Consider the following 16,453-nt stretch of genomic DNA (forward strand, 5'->3'; position numbering starts at 1 on the left):
AAGCGCATGCGACGTCGGGAAACTTTCCCGACGTGCATTGTGGCAAATGACGTCGCAAGGACGTCATTTGCTTCAAAGTGAACGTGAATGGCGTCCAGCGCCATTCACGAATCACTTACGCAAACGACGTGAAATTCAAATTTCACGACGCGGGAACGGCGGGTATACTTTAGCATTGGCTGCCCCTACTATTAGAAGGGGCAGCCTTACGCTAAAGACGCCGTACGGAAACTCCATAACTTGCGTACGCAGGGCTCGCGCAACATTGTGAATCGGTGTTAGTATGCAATTTGCATACTATACACTGAGCACAATGGGAGCGCCCCCTAGCGGTCATCGCAAGAATTCAGCCTAAAATCTGCGTGGCATAAGAGCCTTATGCCACGCAGATTTTAGGCTGCAGTCGGCGTTACGATGTTCCTGAATCAGGAGCATTCTTAACGCCGGCGCAAGCAAGCAATTGCGCTGCGTAACTATGGTTACGCAGGCGCAATTGCTCTCTGAATCCGGGCCACTGTTTCACATTTGGTTAAGGCACTTTGTGCACAATTTATAATGTAACCCTTTCATGCCTAAGCTTATTTCTGACATTTGTTGCTTACAAGTTAAAATCTGTATTTTTTGCAAAAAAAATCTTAAGGCCCATAAACACGATCAGACTTTCGGTCAACAACGGTTCGACGTTTTATCGGACAATCCAACTGTCTGTATGCTCCATCGGACAACTGTTGTCAGTTCGCTGTGCATGCTCTCAGACTTTCTGACAACAAATGTCCGATGGAGGATCATCCGATCGTGTGTACACAATTCCATCGGAGTCCAAAGTACAAACGCGCATTCTCCGAACCAATGCTAAACATCAGACAACAATAGCAGAAGTTACCCAAAGGGTGGCAGTAAAGAGCTTGGTGAATGTTGGCTGAAAAAGTTCTGCCGTGTGTATGCATACCAAGTTCATGGCCAACGCTCCTTCGGACCAAAATCCACAGAAAAGTCCGATGGAAGTCCGATCATGTGTATGAGGCTTTAGAACCCCCAAACATTATATATCATTTTTTCAACAGAGAATAAAATGGTGATCATTGCAATATTTTATATCAAACGGTATTCAGGCGGTGTATCAATATATATATTAGACTGTGTATTTATATATATATATTAGTGCTGTCAAACGATTAAAAATGTTAATCGCGATTAATCGCATTAATGTCATAGTTAACTCACGATTAATCTATCTAATTTATGACGAATTTCCCCACAAATATCGCACAATTATGCAAGTGATTATAATTTATGATCGCTGTTTTCTAGCTGATCTAAAACCATTTTTGACATAAAGGGACACTTTTGGACAATCTACAGTTTTCAGGCAGAAAGTATAGTTTTTATTTGATAAAAGTACATGTAGGACACTGGGCAGACCACTAGGGACAAGGGGGGTGTGTATTTTTTACATACAGTACTGTAATCTATAAGATTACAGTATACTGTGTGTATTGTGTTTGTTTACTTTTTTGAATTTGGCGCCGTTCTCCGCTCCCGTGCGTCGTAACGTCGCAGGGAACGGAGATCGGCGGCACACAGACACTGTGAATCGAGCGAGGAGGACCTGCCGAGCGAGGAGGACCCGCCAAGCGAGGAGGACCCGCTCGATCACACAGCGGGGTGGCATTGCTGGATCCAGGGACAAGGTGAGTAACTTGCCTGTGAATCCAGCGAGAAGGTAAGCCGCGCCGCGCCTCTGCACACTCTGCACGTCCACCCCGAGCGCTCCCGCGTTAATCGCGCGATAAAAATATTGACGGCGTTAACATGGGTTTGCGTTAACGCCGTTAATATCGCGTTTAACGCACAGCCCTAATATATATATATATATATATATATATATATATATATATATATATATATACTGTGTGTGTGTGTATATATATGTATATCTATATATATATATATATTAATACACTGACTGAAGTGTATTATAAACCATGTTGAGGGCATGTGGCCTGGTACGGTTTAGGAGGGGGGGCGCTTTCACACCCCCCCTCTTTTCCTGCCAGGTTGTGTGCTCGGATAAGGCTCTGGTATGGATTTTTGGAGGGAACCCAATGCCATTTTTTTTATTTTGGTGCGGGGTTCCCCTTAAAATCCATTTATACAATTATGGATTGATTTATTTTTGGGGGGGAACCCTATGCCATTTAAAAAAAAATGGTCCCCTTAATATCAATACTAGACCTGAAGGGCCTGATATGGAATTTGGGGGGGACCCACAACACTTTTTTTAAAAATTTTGGTTAGGATTTCCCCTTAATTTTCATAGCAGACCCAAAGGGCCTGGTAATGGACTAAGGGGGAAACCATGCTGTTTTTTTTTCAATGACTTTTATCTGTTTTGACCCGGCAATTCATTATAGCCGCGAGTAGTTTTAAATGACTTTTTTTTCCTTTAGAAATGTCATTTTGTGCAGGGACTTTTCTAAGCACTGGAAACATGCGCTACTTTCCATGCATACTATAGACACCCCCCAGGTACGAAATTTAAAGGAATATTTCACTTTTATTGTTTCACTTTATGCATTATTAAAATCACTTCTCCAGAAAAAAACTGCCGTTTTTTAAACTTTTTTTGCATTGATACATGTCCCCTGGGGCAGGACCCAGGTCCCCAAACACTTTTTATAACAATAACTTGCATATTAACCTTTAAAATTAGCACTTTTGAATTCTCCCATAGACTTTTAAAGGGTGTTCCGCGGCAGTAAAACAGCCGCATTGGAGTATTATGGAAGATCCTGTTTAAGAATTATGGGAGTCGCAACCAGAGAGGACATTATTAGTTGCTGGACTTTTAGAATTATGTTTAGGATTGCTGAAAGTGAGCGCTGATTTTATATGCATGTTATCTCTCTACTGGGATTGTGGGATTCTCTGTTGCTGCCTTCCGTAATAGGTGGAACACTGAACACAGGCTCTTCTGGGAGGAGGAGGAGGCGCGGCTTTTGCACAATGAACGCCCGCAGTCTGACTGACTCTGGCGTATAAGATGACCCCTGATTTTTGAGGTATATTTTTAAGGAATAAGTGCCACTGAGGATGCTATGTGATGGGAGTCTGCTGTTCTCACTGTTTTCAGGTTAATTGCCTTCAAAAATTGATTTCCACCAAAAACTATACAGAATATTAAATAAACACCTTTAGGGGTCAGGGATTGATGTAAATCATCATGTCTTGTTAACCGCTTAAGGACCGCCGCACGACTAAATACGTTGGCAGAATGGCACAGCTGGGCATATGGACGTACAGGTACATCCCCTTTAAGAAGTCTAGCTTTGTGCCTGTGCCCGCGGGACCCGATCACCGCCGGTGTCCCGCGATTGGGTCACAGAGCTGAAGAACGAGGAGAGGTAAGTGTAAACAAACCTCTCCCCTTGCTTCCTAGTGTGCCTGTCACTGATCGTCTGTTCCCTGTCATAGGTAACGACGATCAGTGATGGCACACGCCCAGCCACGCCCCCCTACAGTAAGAAACACACATTAGGGAATACTTAACTCCTTTAGTATCCCCTACAGGTTAACCCCTTCACTGCCAGGGTCATTTTCACAGTAATCAGTGCATTTTTATAGCACTGTTTGCTGTAAAAATGACAATGGTCCCAAAATAGTGTCAAAAGTGTCCGATGTGTCCGCCATAATGTCGCAGTCATGATAAAAATCGCTGCTCGCCGCCATTACTAGTAAAAAAAAAAAATTAACAAAAATGCCATAAAACTATCCCCTATTTTGTAGACGCTATAACTTTTGCGCAAACCAATCAATAAACGCTTATTACTATATTTTTTTTTACCAAAAATATGTAGAATACGTAGCGGCCTAAACTAAGGAAAAACAATGTTTTTTTTTATATATTTTTGGGGTATATTTATTATAGGAAAAAGTAAAAAATATTGATTTTTTTTTTCAAAAGTTGGCGCTCTATTTTTGTTTATAGCGCAAAAAATAAAAAAACGGAGAGGTGATCAAATACCACCAAAAGAAAGCTCTATTTGTGGGGAAAAAAGTATGTCAATTTTGTTTGGTGAGCCACGTGGCACGACTGCGCAATTGTCAGTTAAAGCGACGCAGTGCCGAATCGCAAAAAGGGGCCTTTAGCTGCATAATGGTCCGAGGCTTAAGTGGTTAAAATAATTTAAAAAGTACCATAGTGGCAAATGCTACTAATACGCATTGTTCAAAACAGGTACTGAAGTAATTTTTTTAATGCAAAGATGTCATTTAGCCTGTTTTGTACGCAAATTGATGCAGTGTGTGAAAATCTTTTTCAATGTTATTTTCAGTTTTTAGAGATTCTAAAAAACATGGTTTCTTACAATGTTGACACCAGAATGATAGGCCCATGTTCTGCAGGCTGATGCCTCTGGCTCAGGTCCAGATTGTTTTGTGGCATACCACACATAAACATATACTTCTCCAGGCTTTACAACATCATCTCCCCGGAGCCACTCCTCTGTTTCATCGGTATAGCTATATCCTTCTGACGACTTTTCATAAGAAACTCCATGAGCATGAATAGAATAAGGGCGAGTTGCTAAGTTTTTAAAAGTCACCTACCAAAAAAAAAAAAAACACAAGGTCACAGACTTAATTTCTTGAGAAATATACCATGGCTAAATATAATTATATATAATATATATATTTTTTCTTTCATCTCCTATTTTATTAAGTATTGCCAATAATCTTTTACTTACACACAACATTTACTGAAAAAAAAAGGAAAACTCTGAGCTATGAAGTAGAAAAAAAAAAAAAAGGTCGAAACAAAGCAAACTTAAAAGGGTTGTAAAGGATTTTTTTTCCCCCTAAATAGCTTCCTTTACCTTAGTGCAGTCCTCCTTCACTAACCTCATCCTTCGATTTTGCTTTTAAATGTCCTTATTTCTTCTGAGAAATGCTCACTTCCTGTTCTTCTGTCTGTAACTCAACACCGTAATGCAAGGCTTTCTCCCTGGTATGGAGAAAGCCTCTTGAGGGGGGAGGGGGCGAGCAGGCAAGTCAGGACACTCTCAACTTTGCAGATAGAGAAAGGAGCTGTGTGTTAGTGGGCGTTCTGACACTCCTGCTCGCCCCTCCCCCCTCAAGAGGCTTTCTCCACACCAGGAAGAAAGCCTTGCATTACGGTGTTGAGTTACAGACAGAAGAACAGGAAGTGAGCATTTCTCAGAAGAAATAAGGACATTTAAAAGCAAAATGGAAGGATGAGGTAAGTGAAGGAGGACTGCACTAAGGTAAAGGAAGCTATTTAGGGGAAAATATTTTTTTCCTTTACAACCCCTTTAACTTATTTCAGGATAGCCATTTCATTTTGTAGTTCTCAACATTTAATGGATGCTCCAAGTCGGGAATTTTTTTATCCCTTTTAACTAAAATGCCAGGTTTAAAAAAATGATCTTAACTATAGAACTTTTTACCTGGATAACATCTTCAACTTCAGCTCTGATTACAGGTCCAAGTATACCAAGATGTTCTTCATATTCACCATCTACAGCAGGTTTTGTGAAAGTGCTATCAAGGTACTGCCGAAATATAACTTTCTTATAGGCAGTCCCTCTAGATTCGCTGACAGGTTTTTCGTTAACATTGTACCTTTAAAGGAAACATAATGATTGAAATATTACTTTTGACGTAGAGGTCATAAAGGGGAAAAAACAGCAGGCAAGTAGGACTGATAAGAGGCGACAGACATACAACAGTGATAAAAATATCAAATTAAGTGATATGGAGTGATTTATTATTAAAAACCTACAAAGGTTTGGTACTGGAAATTATTTCCCATTATGCTTAGCAAAAGGTTCCTCTAAGGCAGTGGTTCTCAACCTTTTAGTGCCGTGACCCCTTGATAAAATGTTCCAAGTTGTGGGGACCCCCAACAGTAAAATTATTTTCGTTGCGTGGGTTGTCAGCACCCAAGGCAAGACAAGTAATTTGCGCTCCTAACCCGTGGAAATTTAGCACTCCCTGAGTCTCCTCCACTCATACAGTATTAAAACCTCATATGGTACATTTTAGAATGTACCACTTTTTCTCTTTGTTCTCCTCTTTTTCCCTTTTATCTCTCGCTATCCTAATTTCATGTTTTTTTCCCCCATCCCTCTCTCTAGCCGTCTTTCTTGTTTTTTCCTTTTATTCTTTCTCTCCCTTTTTCTTTCTTCCTCCTCCTCTTTTCCTCTCCCTTCCATGTATTCTCTATTTTAATTCCTTCTCTTATTTCTTGGTGGAGGGGGAATGGGATGAGTGGCAATGCTAGGGGGAGTTTTGATCAGCCAACTTAGGTTCTCTTGATCAAGGTCATCTGCTGATCTGAGAACTGTAGTGGGGACTTTTAGTGGGGACTTTTAATGGCAACAATAATCATAGGTAGTGTTACCCAGTGTGTCTCCAACTTTGTGGTGTCTCGTAGCAGTGACACCTATGCTGAAATCAGTAGATAGGGTCTCCTCCAGCCCCTCACAATCCTCACCAGTTAGCGGACCTCTAGTCTCTGCCCCCCAACCCATGCCGTGAACTGAATGGGCGGCTGGGAAGAGGCTGAGTGGGCAGCCGTGTGCTCCAGGAACAGCCCAGCTGGGTGGCCACCGGCTCCAGAGACAGCCCTGCTGAGCAGCCACAAGAAGGCTGGGAGAGTGGTGCAGGCTTCAGAAACAGCCCAGGATTTGGTGACCCCTGGCATCATCATTTGACCCCCAAGGGGGTCCTGACCCCCAGGTTGAGAACCACTGCTCTAAGGTGATGCTACAGTTTGAAACTGTAAAGCTTGTATTGCCCCTTGAGTAATCCCCCAAAACTGAGTTGTTGTGTGGGGTAGTATCTGCTAAAGTTACAATAGCCATGAATTTACCTTGAATACCAAGAGTCAGCTTTTTACTGCTCATTGTAAATCTATGCCATGGGATTGGGAATTTTAATAGCTAATTATGGGCTAAAAAAAAAAAAATAGAATTTCTCTAGTACCTGACTGGGACTGAAACTGAAAACGGCTTCACCAATTGTACTAAGCCAGTGGTCTCCCAACTTGGGCCTGCAGGCCAAATGTGGCCCTTTGCTTGCCTTTATGGATCATTCCTCCCACTGACACCAGCAATGGGGCACTGTTTCTCCCAATGACACCAACAATGGAACATTGTTCCTCCCGATGACACCAACAATGGGGCACTTTTCCTCTCAAAGACACCAAGATGGGGCACTATTCCTCCCAATGACACCAACAATGAGGCACTATTCCTCCCAATGACACTAATGCCGCGTACACACGATCGGTTCATCTCATGAAAACGGTCTGACGGAACGTTTTCATCAGACGAGCCGATCGTGTGTGGGCCCCATCAGTTTTTTTCCCATCGGTGAAAAAACTTAGAACCTGTTTTAAAATTATCTGATGGTTAAAAAAACGATAGAAAAAAACGATAGTCTGTGGGGAAATCCATCGGTTAAAAATCAACGCATGCTCAGAATCAAGTCGACGCATGCTCGGAAGCATTGAATTTCATTTTTCTCAGCACTTCGTTGTGTTTTACGTCACCGTGTTCTGACACGATCGTTTTTTTAACTGATGGTGTGTAGGCAAGACTGATGAAAGTCAGCTTCATCGGATATCTGATGAAAAAATCCATCAGACCGTTGTCATCGGATGAACCGATCGTGTGTACAGGGCATAACAGTGGGACACTATTCCTCTCAATTACAATAACGACGGTGCACTATTCCTCCCAATGACACCAACAATGGGGCATTATTCCTCCAATACCAATAACAGGGCACTATTTCAGCTCCTAGTGACCAGAGGTGCTATGTTATTTTTATTTACACCCCCTGACCACCAAGTCAGTAACATTGTTTACTCTCAGAACCTGTTCACATTGGGGTGGCACGACTTCAGGGGCGACTCGGCAAGGCGTCCTGAAGACGACTTCAGGGCCGACTTGCAAAATGACTTCTGTATAGAAGTCAATGCAAGTTGCCCCGAGTCGCCGCTGAAGTCGTACAAGAACCTTTTTCTAAGTCGGAGCGACTTGCGTCGCTCCTATTAGAACGGTTCTATTGAATAGAATGGGATGCGACTTGTCAGGCGGCTGAGTCGCCTGACGAGTCTCCCCAGTGTGAACCGGCTCTTACTGACACGGGGGCATTTTCGACTCCTGGGGGACCACAGTCTGGCCCCCCCTAATGTCTTAAGGATAATCAACTGGCACTTTGTTTTAAAGGTTTGGAGACCCCTGTACTAAGCTAAGAAAGATTCAAATGGCAAAATTAAGGACCGCCGCACGACAATATACGTCAAAAGAATGGCACGGCTGGGCACAAGGGCGTACATGTATTTCCCCTTTAAGAACCCAGCCGTGGGTCTGAAGCTCCATGACCGCGCCTGCGGGACCCGTGGACCCAATCGCCACAGGTGTTCCGAGATCGGGTCACAGGGGCTGAAGAACGGGGAGAGGTAAACAAACCTTCTCTGTGGCAGTGTCAGTGATCGTCTGTTCCCAGTCATAGAGAACGACGATCAGTGACATCACACGTCCAGTCCCGCCCCCCTACAGTAAGAAACACACATGAGGTCACACTTAACCCCATACAGCGCCCCCTAGTGGTTAACCCCTTCACTGCCATTTTCACAGTAATCCATGCATTTTTATAGCACTTTTCGCTGTGAAAATGACAATGGTCTCAAAAATGTGTCAAAAGTGTCCGATGTGTCTGCCCTAATTTCGCAGTCATGAAAAAATGGCTGATCACCACCATTAGTAGAAAAAAAAATATTAATAAAAATGCCATAAAACTATTCCCTATTTTGTAAACGCTATAACTTTTGCGCAAACCAATCAATAAACACTTATTGAGATTTTTTTACCAAAAATATGTAGAAGAATACATATCAGCCTAAAGTGAGGAAATTTTTTTTTATATTTTTTTGGGGGATATTTATTATAGCAAAAAGTAAAAAAATGTTTGTTTTTTAAATTGTCACTCTAGCACAAACAATAAAAACCGCAGAGGTGATCAAATACAACCAAAATAAAACTCTATTTTTTGGGAAAAAAGGACGCCAATTTTGTTTGGGAGCCATGTCGCACGACTGCGCAATTGTCAGTTAAAGCGACGCAATGCCGAATCGCAAAAAGGGGCCAGGTCCTTAACCTGCATAATGGTCCGGGTCCTAACCGGTTAACATTCACTTTGCTAAGCAAACAGTCTTTAAGTCTGTAGTAAATCAGACCCATTGTGTACTTGTGTAGTGGCCTGGTGACAGTGCGGCAAGGGGATGATCTGAGTTTGATACTTATGTGTTCAAAGCTACCCATGATGACCTGTGTTTGATACTTATGTTTTCAACTAAGGATACTGTGAAGGGGGAAAGCGGACATCTTGTTACACCCACTGAAGTTTTTCATTTTACACATATTTTTAACAGGAAAGTGAGTTTATATAGTGAAATACAGTACTTAGAAGTCTGTTTGACTATTTAGATATTAAAATTTAAAAAGCAGTGAACTTCTGTCAGCTTAGCAAACCTATGAGGTGAGCAGGCTTGCCGCTGCTTTTAAAATTCAACATCATGACAGTCAGATGGAGTTCTAAGTACTGGATTTCAGTATATAAACTCACTTTACTGTTAAATATAAGTGTAAAAAGCAAAACTCCGGTGGGTGTAACAAGATGTCCGCTTTCTCCTTCTCAGAGTATCCTTACTATGGAGGAGTGTGGAGTGTAGCAAGATGGCGGCGACGGAACTTCATTTCTGTTACCAATTCTGATAGGTCGCCATATCTGACGAAACAATGGCAATTTTTTTTTAACAGGGGCTATAACCATCCCTTACTCTATCCAAAAGGGAAAAAAAATCATCTGCTAAATGTATGGAGGACTAAGAGGATATAACCATGCCAGTGGTGCAGCAGAAAACATGTAGCACAGTGATGGGGGTGTGTGGTCCAACAAGTGATTAAAGGAAGTATTAGGGACAGGAACAAATAAATCCAATTTATTTTTCTCATCAGCAATCAACAGAAATAAAATTAAGATTCCTTAATATGTACAACTGACACAAGCAAAGGATTGAAGGAGAGTCCTACTACCTACCTGCCAGGTATAGGTGACCATGTCAGTGTCCCTTTTTGTCTGCACCATCCCTATCATCTCGACACAAGATACAGCATTGAGTGAGGGGTCAATTTTTTTTATATTTGATATATATCATAATAAAATTCATACAAAGTAATAATGTCACAGTATAATTTATCTATATACATATAGGAACATGGTAATACATGACAGTGGAGAGAAATTACGACTACACCACCTGTGGAACTTCCTATTGCATAAAAAATTATTGATAATCATAATAATACAAATATTTGAAAAAAATGTAATACATGATCGGTTTAAACATTGCATGTATATGAGGCTCGACGCATTTCATAGAGTTTTTTTGCCACTCTTCAGGAGCAAAGATGTACAAATCTGAAATAAAATATATGGGTTTCTAAGTCACTTCCTTTATAGGGGAAAAAACAAAAAAAGAAGAAAGAGTATTGATCGTGCATATCCCCTTATCTGGAGAATACTCACAACTGCCATGTAAAGAAATTGCAACATTGAGAGCTGGAAGCTCCCCTAAGGGCATTTTTTCCAGGAGCTGTGGCAGTATATGGGGCCCCCACATGACAACACCAGATGAGCACAAATATCCATGAAGTGGTAGTCCCTGAAAGTAGATGCAAGCTAAAGGCGTCTTAGAGGGCTTCTATAAAAAAAATGTGAACGTGTATGATTAGCATATGTGCCAAATATTATGTACATAAATAAAAGCAGAATAGTACAACCATACAGTTGTGTTCAAAATTATTCAACCCCCCAATGCTGTAAAGGGTTTTAGGGAATTTAGTGTACATTTGTAATTGTATTCAGAATTAAATCCTACAAGGACTTCTTAAAGAACCATATGCAACTAAAATGACATCAATTGGTTTTGTAGGACAGTAGTAAATGTTTATTTTGTGAATTCTTCATTTACACAATTATTCAACCCCTTAAAGACTACCACTCTGAAGAACAGAGGTTCATTGAAGTGTTTTCAATCACGTATTGAAAACACCTGTGGATGTCAGGGAGCAGCAATAAAGCCTAATAAGCACCAATCAGGCAGCTTTAAAATGACTGTGATACTCAGATCCTTCTAGACATTTACTGGTGTGGTTACAAACATGGTGAAGTCAAGAGAATGGTCCGGGATGACAAGAGAAGAGGTGATTACTCTTCACAGGAAGGGCAATGGCTATAAGAAGATTGCAAAGATGTTAAACATACCAAGAGACACCATAGGAAGCATCATTTGCAAATTCAAGCCAAAGGGCACTGTTGAAACACTACCTGGTCGTGGCAGAAAGAAGATGCTGACTTCGACTGCTGTGCGCTACCTGAAGCGTAGAGTGGAGAAAAGTCCCCTAGTGACTGCTGAGGAACTGACAAAAGATTTGTCAGATGTGGTTACTGAAGTTTCTGCTCAGACAATACGACGCACACTGCGTAATGAAGGCCTCCATGCCAGAACTCCCAGGCGCACCCCCTTGCTGTCTCCAAAGAATAAGAAGAGTCGACTGCAGTATGCAAAAATCATGTGGACAAACCACAGAAGTTTTGGGATTGTGTTCTGTGGACTGATGAAACAAAATTAGAAGTGTTTGGGCCCATGGATTAATGCTATGTTTGGAGGAGGAAGAACAAGGCCTATGATGAAAAGAACACCTTGCCTACTGTGAAGCATGGCGGGGGGTCAATCATGCTTTGGGGCTGTTTTGCTTCTGCAGATACAGGGAAGCTTCAGCGTGTGCAAGGTACCATGAATTCTCTTCAGTACCAGGAGATATTGGATAACAATGTGATGCAGTCCGTCACAAACCTGAGGCTTGGGAGACGTTGGACCTTTCAACAGGACAATGATCCCAAGCATACCTCCAAGTCCACTAGAGCATGGTTGCAGATTAAAGGCTGGAACATTTTGGAGTGGCCATCGCAGTCACCAGACTTAAATCCGATTGAGAACCTCTGGTGGGACTTAAAGAAAGCAGTTGCAGTGCGCAAGCCTAAGAATGTGACTGAACTGGAGGCTTTTGCCCATGACGAATGGGCGAAGATACCCGTAGATCGCTGCAAGACACTTGTGTCAAGCTATGCTTCAAGTTTAAAAGCTGTTATAACTGTAAAAGGATGTTGTACTAAGTACTAAGATTGAATGTCAATTGGGGGTTGAATAAAACTGATAATGATGTGAGCACAGAAAAGACATTTGTGGTTATTTCATTATAAATGTTATGTTATATTTGTCTGACCTACACGTGCCTCTTTGATTTAATTGTAAGCACGATGACAGGATGATCAAAATCAATGTCAAACTGGCCAAAACAATCAATTTCAGTGGGGGTTGAATAATTTTGAATACAACTGTAACTGTAGTGGTGTCAGTGAAGTCCAACCAAAGATGAATGAGAAATAGAGAGAGTGATGAAGGGAGACCAATACCACCAAGAGGAGACTCGAGTACCCATATGTGACTTGTCAAATTATAAGTGAATTCATATTGCTAAACATAATACCTGGTGCTGAATCGTATGAAGCTAGATACAAAGTGATGAGTGCTAACCATAGGGTGAGGGAGAACCAAGAGGATAAATAAACTACCCCAAATGAGACCTATAAGGGCCCACACACGAAACTCCTCCAAACGCAATGCTAGCGTGCAAGGTGAGGGGGAGGCACCAACACCCCGAGTGACCAAGTTACTCGGCATTCGGTGCCAAAAACACTGTCCATAAGCCGCAGGTGGAAAACACTGATGAAGTGACGGCGCTCGGAATGACGCCACACGCACGATGTGTGTGACGTGATGTTGATAAACAGCGCAGAGGTATCCGCCCGCACCAGGGATAGGGGGAGAAGGGAGATCCCGTTGTGTGCATCGCAGCTCCCGGAAACAAAGTGAGCCAAAGGCTCATTGATCCAGATCATGGGGCGCTGACATAACAGCGTGTGGAAATGACAATGTATCTAGTGAATTAATGGAACAGGCAAGAACCAGCCTGATGGATGTCTAAACCCTTGGCAAGGGTGAAAAATAAACCATAATAAGCAAAAAAATTATTAAATGAATGGTATAATAAAACCAACTGCTAGTTTGATATAATGACTGGTGTTATCAGACCTAGCTCTGTAGAAACTGTGTGCTTCCATCCCTAATTGCGTCAGCAAAGAAAAAGAGGGGAGTTTTGGGACTTTGAATGAGGCAAAAACCTGGTAAAGGTCTCATGCCTCCATCCCTCTCTACATGAGAAAAATAAAAATAACCATGGGAAAGGGGCACCAGGGGCAATGTTACTGCCTGATGAGAATGTGAAGACATGTTATGTTGTTACATGTGAAGAATTATTTTGGTAAAATAATTAAGTTGATGAAGAGCTTTGCCTGGTCTGAGTTATTCAAGAAGTATGTAGTGGTGTATGCACAGTGTGTTAGGAAGCATCCTCTGGGCAGAGAGATCACACAATATATTGGGGTCCGGGAAAGAGAATTCTACACGGGAATGTGAAGTTATCCTTTGCGGAGGTGTCACAGTTAGACAACTCTCGTGGGTTGGAGATTCAGAAATTAAATAAGGCCAGGTAATTTGTGACTTGCTGGTGGAGACCGAGGTCTCTGGTGGTGAAAGGATCAGTGTGCTTGGATTCCTTTCCTAGCTGTCGGACTCCATATTAGGTCTAGCTGCGATAAAGGGCTTCCTAGGAACCTGGCCTAGGCTGGGCATCATGGGGAATGGAGGCCTTGAGCAGAAGAAACAGTGCAAAACTGTTTGGAACATAAGAGTAAAACAAGCATGTACCAACAGAGTCACAAAGGGGTGATGGGTCGTAAGCTGGTGGAGTTTAAAATATGTTCTGCAACTCTTGCTCAGCAAATCTACTTCTGCTCTTGCTGGGTGGAGAAGGGGAAGCTCACCTGTAGTGTCAATAGGAGAAAACCATGTTGTTTAAATGTCAAAGCAAAGCAGTGGCAGTCCAACTTGATTTTTTCATAACATATGTAGCGGCCTGCTCCTGTTGGGCTGGTGCTGCTTTAAATTTAGAAGGGAGTCTGAGGGTTAGTTGACTCAGACACATATAATTTTGGTTACATTTGGCCTCTGTTCCGGCCATGGCTGTGCTGTGAGTTACCACAAATGTTAGCCTGGGGGTGTCGTTACCACCCCCAGGCCAAGGGTGGCAGCAGCTAAGTCAAGGTGATATTGGGTGTTCCCCCTCGGCGGTGAGTCAGTGGGAGTGATCGTCCTGCTGTACATGCCGGGGAGGGGTACCTAAGGAACGGATGTAGCTGGACCAAGGTCGTCGGTCGTTGGTCTGTCGTCCCACCACCTTGTGGCCCTCCTGGCCGGGGGTGTGTCTTCCTGCAATCCTGGCTCCGAGACCATATTGGTCCGGGGCTGTTATCTGTCCAAATAGGCCCAGTAGTAAGACTGGGTCTGCGCTTGCAAGGTGATCCTGTGTTGTCCGTCCTGGAGGGAGGAAGCCGCTTGAAGAGGGACCTATCTTGGAGAGGACCAAGCAAGAGACTGGTCACTGAGGAGAGGCCTGGAAACTTCATCAAAGGATGCACCATATACTGAGAGGCTTGATGGTGATCGCCTGTCAGACTTGAGTTCTACAGAAGTTGATCTGAAGAGATCCGGGTGCTGAATCCTGTGTTACGGGGATTCTGGACCGAAAGTGTCTCCATCTGAGGGAAGGTCTGTGGCAGAGTTTGTACCTTATTCCGTGCGCCATTCCGGCTGCTAGGCTAGTGAGAGAAACCTATCTGGGTGCGCAAAACCCACTCTGGCTAGAGTGGCGACAAGAACTGTGTTGCTGGAAGCAGGAGTGTTTCCTGACTAAAATTATGTACCTGAACCTACTGTATCTACCTGTTTACCCTTCCACCTCTTCAACCACTTCTTCTTTCTTTATCAAGTTCCGCAAATAAATCTAAATGCAAAGTGTGGACATTGAACTTTTTCAACTCTCATCTACTACCCTGGAAGGCGAGAAGATAGAGGTAACATGCCACCCGAAAATACTCAGCAGCCGCTCCGGGGGTAGTGCTACATATATAAAAAATATCATGACAATATAAACAAAACACAACAGCAAACAAAACGTAAAAGTAAGAGAAATGACGTCATGTAATTACAAACATCAAAATATTTACCTTATAAAACGTCCAGAGTAATCCCACTGCACTTCTTCAGCTGCAATATAGTAAATTCTCTTTGTTCCTTTTGAGGTTCGTAGATAATTCTCTATGATCCTGTCAGGGTTGGTATAGCGGTTAACATCATCCTCTGTCATTATTTTGTATGGCTCTTCATATGCAATTATAAGTTTAGGTTTTTCCTGAATGTTACTGTTGAATTCTGCATCTCCATCATACTCTTCATAATCACCATCACCACCTCTGGGTACTCCAATCACTATTTCTTTTATAGATTTGGAATAACCTCTGGGATTAATTCCTCTGGGAGAAAACACTATGTTGTTGTTCTCAGTAATGTTCTCATTGTTTGAGGTGTTTGAAGAGGCATATTGGTTGAGCTCATAGTCAGTACTGTTTGCAGTCCTTTTACCTTTTATTTTGGTTACTCTCTTTTTCCGTTTGACATATTTAATATTATTGGTATTATTTCCAATGCCATGAATTTGGAATTTTTCCATTTTCTTTGCATAAATTATTTTACGCTCCTTTTTAGCTTCGGTTTGAGAGCTTTGTTGTGGTATGTCATTTGAAGACTGATTTGACTGATTACCTGATTCATTTACATCATCTGTTTTTCCTTCAGAGGCTATTAGGCCTAAATCCTCCTTCGAGTCGGTTTCGGTTTCATTACCATGAGGTTCAACCATTATAATTTTCATTATATCTTCAAATATTTGAGAACTGTGAATACAAATATAGTAAATACATTCATTAATCAATAATGTATACAAGAAGTATTAATTCATATGCACTGGGTTAATTGGCCGAGGTGCAAAAGAATAAGGCCTAAAAAGAGGACTCCAGGAAAAAGTCTAATGGGTCTATTTATAAAATATTTGTTGCTCAAATGTCAGTAACATTTGTGCAAACTGAACAAAATGTTACCGTATGTTTTCTAATAGATTAACTCCTGTATCATCAGCGCCATCTAGTGAGCAAAATGCTGTATATTTTGTCATTGAGGTATTTGAGAACACTTTACTGCATTTTGGCCACTGGATGGAGCTGATGATACAGGGATTAATCATTAGAAAACATTTGCTGAAAGTTTGTTTCTGACATTGGTGCAACAAATGTTTTAAAAATAGACCACAAGATGTCATTAGAATTTTTGTTTCCCTTTTATTTG

At 41.9% G+C, this 16,453-nt stretch overlaps 1 protein-coding gene across 1 annotated transcript in view; it reads right to left on the reverse strand.

Moving 5' to 3' along the window:
- The window catches only part of F5 (coagulation factor V), a 139,975-nt gene that overhangs the window by 51,705 nt on the left and 71,817 nt on the right, over nt 1-16,453 (reverse strand). The window contains exons 14-16 of the mRNA XM_040338047.1: nt 15,280-16,005; nt 5,466-5,640; nt 4,368-4,604 (exon numbers count right to left, since the gene is read on the reverse strand). Of these exons, the coding sequence (XP_040193981.1) occupies nt 4,368-4,604; nt 5,466-5,640; nt 15,280-16,005 (1,138 nt within the window). The remainder of the gene's footprint in view (nt 1-4,367; nt 4,605-5,465; nt 5,641-15,279; nt 16,006-16,453) is intronic.

The sequence above is a fragment of the Rana temporaria genome, chromosome 2 (assembly GCF_905171775.1).
Source record: "Rana temporaria chromosome 2, aRanTem1.1, whole genome shotgun sequence".
In the NCBI taxonomy this organism is placed as follows: domain Eukaryota; kingdom Metazoa; phylum Chordata; class Amphibia; order Anura; family Ranidae; genus Rana; species Rana temporaria.